Source organism: Triticum dicoccoides, chromosome 5B (assembly GCF_002162155.2).
Source record: "Triticum dicoccoides isolate Atlit2015 ecotype Zavitan chromosome 5B, WEW_v2.0, whole genome shotgun sequence".
Taxonomy (NCBI): Eukaryota; Viridiplantae; Streptophyta; class Magnoliopsida; order Poales; family Poaceae; genus Triticum; species Triticum dicoccoides.
In genome coordinates, this window is record NC_041389.1 from 646,507,189 (window position 1) to 646,514,694 (window position 7,506).

Sequence of the window (7,506 nt, forward strand, 5' to 3'; positions counted from 1 at the left end):
GCATCGGACACGCGTGCCACCTCTTCGGACATGCCACAACACCACCCCGCATGTATGAGGGACCGGGACGACGCTCCGGTGGCATTGCTACACCCCAAGGCCCCCATCCCGCGTAAACCTGAAGCGGTGGACCACGAGATCTAGCCCGTTGACTTCCCACGGACGGGCTTTGACCAGTGGACCTCTCCACCCAGTTGTGTCAGGTCGGCCCAGAGGGACGCCGGGGAGCAACATCCGGGCCAAACCCACAGCTAAATCCACTCCGTGTAGACCCGACGCGGCAGTTTCCCCCCTCCAGGTGCCAGCGGCGGCGCCGTCCGTGATGGGGGCCACACACCGGAGATGCATGTCGCCTCTTCGGACATGCCACAACACCACCCGGTTGTGGTAGGTCATCCGATATATATATAAACACTTGGGAGCAAAGTCCCCTTCGTATAGACCCGATGCGGCTGTTCCCCAATCTAGGTGCCGGCTGGCGGCGGCACCGTTCGTGAGGGGGGTCACACCGCTCTGTACAGAACCGAAAAATAATGTATGTATGCTTATTAACACGTACTATATGTAAGTTAGTCAAATAATAATATTTAAGAAAACATAAAATATAGATATGAAAAAAAGGAAAAAAAAGAAAAAAAAACTATGTCGACGGCAAAGCCGTCGGCATAGCTGCGGCCAAGGCAGATGGCCGGCGCGCCGCGGATCGGTGACATGGCATCTATGCCGACGGCAGCCGTCGGCATAGGTGGTGGTCGGTGCGCCTAGGATCAATGACGTGGTAAACGCATCTATGCCGACGAGACACCGTTAGCCGCACGGCACGAGCGGGATCGCCGGGCCCGCAACTATGCCGACGGCCCATGTATGCCGACGGCCGCTGTAGGCGTAACTTGGGCTAAGCCGACGGCTCTTCTGGGCCGACGGGGGCCGTCGGCATAGCTCGGGATAGCCCGTCGGCTTTATTACGCCGACGGCCTGGACATGGCCGTCGGCATAGCCTAGACTAGGCCGACGGGGGCCGTCGGCATATATATGGCCGTCGGCATCGGGCCCTGTTCCGGTAGTGAGTAACTGATTACACTTTTAGTCACATATTCTCAAGGACCTCCAAGAAGTTGAGGTTCTGAATAGGTTATTAGTATCTAACCCTGTTGATAGCAATTAGCTTTGTCCACTTACTGGGCTGTCTTTTTAGTGTTCTGAAGATATACTCGAGTTTTCTTTGTTATAGAATGCCCCCCCAAAAATCTAATTTTCCTTGACATTGTTTTGTGTACTTTTTGTTGAACCCCTTGTTTTACCTCTAATTCTTTTTATCTCTGCAGTACATCACTAACCCAGTCAGTGGTTATGAATTTCGCTCTCTGAAGGACGTGCAACGTTATATTGAATCAGGGGACACAAGTAAATGCAATGTTAGGCCAAAGAAGAGAACTGCCCAGGATGCTTGTATTACACAGAATCAAGATTATGTGAGTTCCTCCTATTGTTTTCACTTTCTGTAGCTTGCATGTTTGTGTGGGCTGGAAATGTGTGAGAACAATGCAATCTACAAAAACAATTAGCTTCATCAATTGGAAGTTCTCATCGATTGGAAGTTGCAGGGGATTCAGTCTCTGACTAAACTGATTAACTAACTGGTGTATCTCCTTGGCATGATGTGCATTAGCTTCATCAATTACAATGCCTTGCTAGAGCTTCTGCCCGTGTGTTTATTTCATACCACATTCAAAGTTAAATGTACCTGCGACGCCTCTTTTGGGACTGCTCGTGACGACCATTCTGTGTTATCCTGACATGGCTTGCTATGCTGTTGCGTCCGTGCAACTCTCTGTAGAAAAGACAGTAAAGTTGTCCACGCGTTGGACCCGATGGGAGCCCCGGCCAAACCACTCCACCGTAAGATTTATACCTTGCCGATTTTTGACACTAGATTTTGCTCTCTCATGAACTAAACACCGGTTCTTCGTTCTACAGGCAGTTCAATACCTGTCGCAGATGATCCAGACGCTGTCGTTTCCAAAGAGAACTCCCAATGCGGTCGTGAAGAAGCTGTCATATATAACAGTTGATAAACATGACAAAAATTCTCCGCCGCTGTTTGGAGGACATTAAACCTGGGAGCAGAGGAAGGAAAGCTTTAAGTTGAATGCTACCATGAAGGTAATTGCTTCGTTTTGGTTAAATACCAGAGAGTGATAAATGTTGGAAAACCAATTATGTTTCCGTTTATGATAGGTGTTGGCCGACGAGCTCATGCCCAAAGCGCGATGAACCACATACATTTTATACCCCTGTTTTCTTGGCAAAAATACATTTTACTTCCTCTAATTTTAAATAGGATATTCTTGGGAATGAGATGCAATTTTAGGAGAATTACATTTCAGCATTTTATTTTATCCTGAAACTATTGATCTCTCTCTCCCTCCCTCTCTCTCTCTCTCTCTCCATCTACATATATCACACCAGCTGTTCCAGTTAGAGTAGTAGTGGCCACAAAATTTTACTGAAATAATCATGCTATTGATTCTGGAAGAAGCGTCTGCGATTCTAGGAGAAGTTTTAATTTCTCCCCAGAGATGAGCTTGATTATCCAAGAAGCTTTTCCTTTTGTAGAGATGATTGTACTTATGGAAACTCAGATGCCCTGCACCGCTGCCGGATCAAGGATGGAGCGAACTAAAACACTTCGCTGTTACAACTAGCTCTCCCTGTTCCATGAATCGACAGGTAAGTTCTATCATATGTTTCTTATCTTTGTATTGCACACATACATATAGAGAGGAGTGTGTAGTGTTGTTGGTCAAGCTATGTATATGTACGTGCATCTTATATAGATATAGGCTTGTATGCTCGTTTCAGGGTCCCATTCTGATCCATAAGCTTCTATATTAGGCATACTTGTACAATTTTACAATGGTGGCACCATGTGAAATAATGAGCTGTGTGTCAGCTGATCAACAACAACTTGCTCTGATTAAGTAGTAACCGATGTCAATATCCATTTCACCATCCAACAGACCTGTGATGGATCTTTGCTTCTTCTTTCAGCTGACCTGATCTGATTTTTTTTGGGGGGTGAACGCAGCAATGTCGCGTCGATATATTAAGATTGCAAATAGGATTTACATGGGGGGTTTTATTTGGGGGCTACAAAGAAGTTACAGAGAGTATTCAGAAGTTAAGGCTAGCTTACTGTTCTCAATCACTGGGAACTACAGACGCCCAGCCTGCGACTTCTTATTCTCGAACCTCATCCGCGAACCTGATCCGACTTACTAACACGAAACTATATGTACCGGTGTAAAGTGCAAACGTTGTGCGCACTCCTTTTTCTGTTCTTATTGGATATGCATTCATCTGCGTTAGTTAAAATTTCTCGCAAAGAACCCAAGTGGATTTACGCACAGTTGCACGGTTGTTGTTCTTGAGCTCCTTCCCCTCTTATGTTCATGTACCATTTAGTAGGACTGGCTAGGTTGCTGCAAAAATGTCTTGGGTTTCTTCTTGTGCAACAGATTCTAGGTTCCAAAGGAGGACTTGTTGGGGGCTTTTTTGTTTTGTTGGTGCCTTGCCGTCAAGTAGATCCTTGGATTTAGCTAGGTATCATGTGTAGGAGTGTTTGACCAATAGGTAGAATTTAACAAGTAAATTGAAATTGTTGGGTCTGCAGCTGCTGCTCCTTTGGATTGGTTGGGTCTGCACCTGTTGCTGTTTTGGATTGGCTGGGTCTGCAGCTGCTGCTCCTTTGGATTGACCTCTATTTGGTTTATGCATTCCATTTTTCTAGGTGGATCAGTATGACTAGCTAGAATTCATATAGAACCATATGTGTATTTTCTTATATCTTGTATAAATCTTCCATATGCTTGATTCAAGATTCGGTATGCACCGTGAATAAGGTAGAGGACAAAATGCATTCAGCTACTTTTAGTTCTCTGCTCTAGCATCAGCAGGGTTGGACATAAAGGCCATTGGATAGTTTATAGCTTTGTCATTAGATATTATTTTGCTATTCTGCCTCCTCATTTTAAGCTGCTATGAATCCAGGGTTCTTCTTTTTTGCTTACATTGTAAGCTCTTTTTCCATAAGTTGATTATGATTTTTACTCATGTATACATTATCTTGGCAATCAAGCCAGCTAATCAAAAGGAGATAATGGAAAATGTGTGACGAAAGGAGTCAAGCAAAAGCACAACGAGCAAATCACCACCATTGAAGTTTCAGCATCTGTTTTTCATAGTTGGACTAAATCCGATTACTCTTGTTGTAATCAACACTGGGGAAGATATCAGGGCTCAGGCAACACTTTAGCCTATGAACCGAGATGTGCCGCCGCCCAGTCGTCGTGTCCACACTGCGCAGCCTCCGCCACCCGATCGGCCTACATCTAGCAAAGGTGGGGCCTCTCCTCCTTTTCGTGCATTTTCATGGGCTATGTGGTGCTAATTGTGGTGTGCTGCAGCAGTTGAGACCGGGTAGGACGAGGAGGAAGCATAGAGGGAGACTGCGGGACGAAGAGGAGATCTCGGTCAGCATGCAACCTACACACCAACACCATCCCAGCTCGTGTGCCGACTCGAGGTTGGAGATCTTCTCCTCTCCCCTCCTCCTGCACGTACCTTTTCTTGGGGCTGCCATCGTGGTGCTTTGCATCCGCACATAATCTGTAGGTGTTTTCATCGGATATATGTGCTGGATTTTCAATTTATGGCATGACATGTGATGGAATTTCAGCTGGAGGTGGTTGTTACCTACTGGTGAGAGAAGCTATTGGTAACACACCATGCATTGCAAACATAAAGAAAAACATTATTGTGCATACATGTCTGTACTACTGATGCTATTTTACATGGAAATCAGTGAATTGGTTTGGTTTGGTTTGTGATGCTGACATGTTGTAGTCTGTTCTGGTCTGTGCAACAAGCTGGGTCTGTGCTGGTCTGTTCTGAAAAATGTCCAACTAGATAGCTTCTGCCACTTTTGGTTATATTCAGGGGTAATTAATCTGTACTCATACAGTTCATAATGCAATTCAGGGGTGTCAATCGTATTATATTAACAACAATCTGTCTTAGGTTCTTTTGTTCAAATATCTGCCCAGGATGTTTCTGTGTAATCTTACATTCAGAACTCAAGCTTATTATTGAATTTGGTAACTAGATTATGCATTTTGGTTCATATCCATGTCTGTAGGGTGTGCCCAGTTTTCAATGCATTGCGATGCCTGTTCAGGTTAGTGATTTGGGAGAAATATGTGTACCGGGTAGTAGTTGCTGCTTCCTAACAAAGGAAGTCCGACTACACAAATAATTAATCTGTGTTCCAGAATTAGACCGCATCCTCATTGTTTATAGATGCACCAAGCAATGATTGATGCTTGCTAATTATAGGAATGGTAACTTCTTGCATAATTAATCTATAGGTTACATAGTCCATTGCTGTTGTGCTTTGCGTGGTTAATTTGATCTATTATTTGCTTTGTTTATTTGCTGTCTTACAAGGCTAATTTAGTGCTTGGGGCTGCAATGTGTTTTCATGTTACTAGCCAGTTTTGTAGCCGCCAAGGGAAGTACAAAGATGGCGTCGAGGCTTGGGCGTGTGGCCGTCGACGTGGAGCAGGCAGAGGAGGAGCGACTACTACCCCAACGGCAGCCTCTCCTCCCTTGTCCACGGTCAGTGCCTCTTCTCCATTGCTGGTTGCTTTGCTCCTTTTCTGTTGTTGTACACTGAAATGAAATGAAATGAAATGTATGCACTGAAATGAAATGAATATACTCCATGACTGACCTAGGGGGTACTCACATAGTTAGAAAAATCTGAAGCACCTGTTAGTTTGTTGGCAAGCCGTATGCATCATAACTAGGTACTTTTACCTGTCATGGAATTTGAATATAATTTTGTTTGTTGGTGCTCCTGGGTATATTTACACGAATCTGAAGGTGGTGATGATTCAGCTGACCAGTAGGTTTTTCTTCTGTGTTCAGAGAAGAAAGAAGCTGGTAGATAATATAGAACCAAAGTAGTCGATCCTATAATTACACGAATCTAAAGGTGGTCATGATTCAGCTGACCAGTAGTCTTTTCTTCTGTCCTTAGAGAAAAAAGAAGCCGGTAGATAAGAGCCAAAGTAGTCGATCCTCTTGTGTACGTTTGTAAAAAAGAAATAGAATAGCTTCTTCGTGACTTGAAGATTGCTGTCATGTTTTTGTGGGCTAGCTGCACTGTCACCAATACTTGCGAAACCACTAGATGATATACAGAATGCGTAAGCACTAAAGATTGGGATTGCCTGGGCCTTACTCTAATGTACTAAAATCATTACAAGTTGCGATTTAAAGGATCATGATGTATTACAGAAAAATCTTAAAATACTCCTCTGTTAGTCAGGATCGAGATTTTCACATAATTACTATGTTTGTCCATATTGACTCTGATTTTAGAGGGCACATATGTTTTGGTAGGAAGTGTATTGTTCCTATGTTTTTCCTGATATATACTGATTGTTGAAGAACTGTTGTTCCAGATTATGAAATCAATATTTAATGGATCGATCGATAATTGTCTTGTACATGGTTACATAGCAAGCATATGTGTTACCAGCCCATCTATTACTCATAGACTCACAATAATCTGCTTCTTCTAAGTTATTGGTCGTCAATAAGTTGCTGCTAATATTACTATCCTCTTAGGACATGCAAAGCACAACAACCAACAGCAGACGACACCTCCAAAGCTAGACATGGCAAGGTATACTAAATAAACCTTGCCTCGGCTCTAGGATGTAATGTTCCATATATCAGATCATTAAACCATATGTTGGGCTATCAAACAGCAAGTGAGCTGGGAAACAGACCGTGTGCGGTGCTCGCAAAGGTTTATTTGGAAAACGCAAACGCGACTATGAAGAGTAAAGGTGTATTTCAAAAATAGTACCTTCTCAATACTTTTGATGTACTCTGATCTGAGACCTGTCTTTGGCATTTTTACGGGTTAGGTTCAGATGAATCACCATGTGCGACACAACAGCCATCTGATATATCTTCCAAGATAGTTGTGCCCTTTTTGTAACTACAGTATGTAATGAGCACTCGTAGTTCTATGTGTTTGACTGTTTGGACTATTAAGCTGGGTATGTAGGTGACAAGTTACATGTGTTTTACACATGTCTTGTTCGCTTTGCACACGATAATCAAACAAGCCTTTGTATGGTTAATTGATGTTCTAGAGATGTTTGGTCCTTTTCTCAACAGGCTGAATCTTTTTTGACATTCTCGGTAACATTTGTTCCTGCAAGTGCCTAAAACAACACATCTAATGGCCAGTCCTTTGACCAGAATGACTGAGATAACTTGAACACATGTTTCTGACATTTCAGTTGTAGTTTATAGTAGTTAGTTTGCTCTATGCCACCTGTTTTTCACTTATTCTTCCAGCAAGCATATATATGTGTGCTGATTTTTTTGTAATGTTTACGTGTATAAATAGGGTGCACAAGCCAGATG

The 7,506-nt window shown here is 43.3% G+C and overlaps 1 protein-coding gene across 3 annotated transcripts; it reads left to right on the forward strand.

Annotated features, from left to right (window-relative positions):
* Positions 1 to 2,460: 2,460 nt before the first annotated feature.
* LOC119312306 lies at positions 2,461 to 7,127 on the forward strand. Of its 3 annotated transcripts, none has more exons than XM_037588028.1 (6): positions 2,461 to 2,730; positions 4,139 to 4,400; positions 4,470 to 4,585; positions 5,554 to 5,676; positions 6,694 to 6,751; positions 6,999 to 7,127. In XM_037588028.1, the coding sequence occupies exons 2-6, from the start codon at positions 4,329 to 4,331 to the stop codon at positions 7,053 to 7,055; spliced, it is 426 nt and encodes a 141-aa protein (XP_037443925.1). In that variant the 5' UTR covers positions 2,461 to 2,730; positions 4,139 to 4,328; the 3' UTR covers positions 7,056 to 7,127. The 3 variants fall into 3 exon arrangements, 2 of the variants coding, with proteins under 2 accessions (XP_037443925.1, XP_037443924.1); XM_037588027.1 differs by having other exon boundaries at positions 4,143 to 4,400; XR_005151297.1 differs by lacking the exon at positions 2,461 to 2,730 and having other exon boundaries at positions 4,378 to 4,400; positions 4,467 to 4,585; positions 5,550 to 5,676.
* The last annotated feature ends 379 nt before the right edge of the window (positions 7,128 to 7,506 follow it).

Coding starts and splice junctions, on each gene's coding strand:
- LOC119312306 (XM_037588028.1), top strand. CDS start 4,329: ATGTGCCGCCGCCCAGTCGTCGTGTCCACACTGCGCAGCCTCCGCCAC. Junction 5,677..6,693: donor CCTCTCCTCCCTTGTCCACG/GTCAGTGCCTCT, acceptor CTATCCTCTTAG/GACATGCAAAGCACAACAAC. Junction 6,752..6,998: donor CCAAAGCTAGACATGGCAAG/GTATACTAAATA, acceptor TTTACGGGTTAG/GTTCAGATGAATCACCATGT.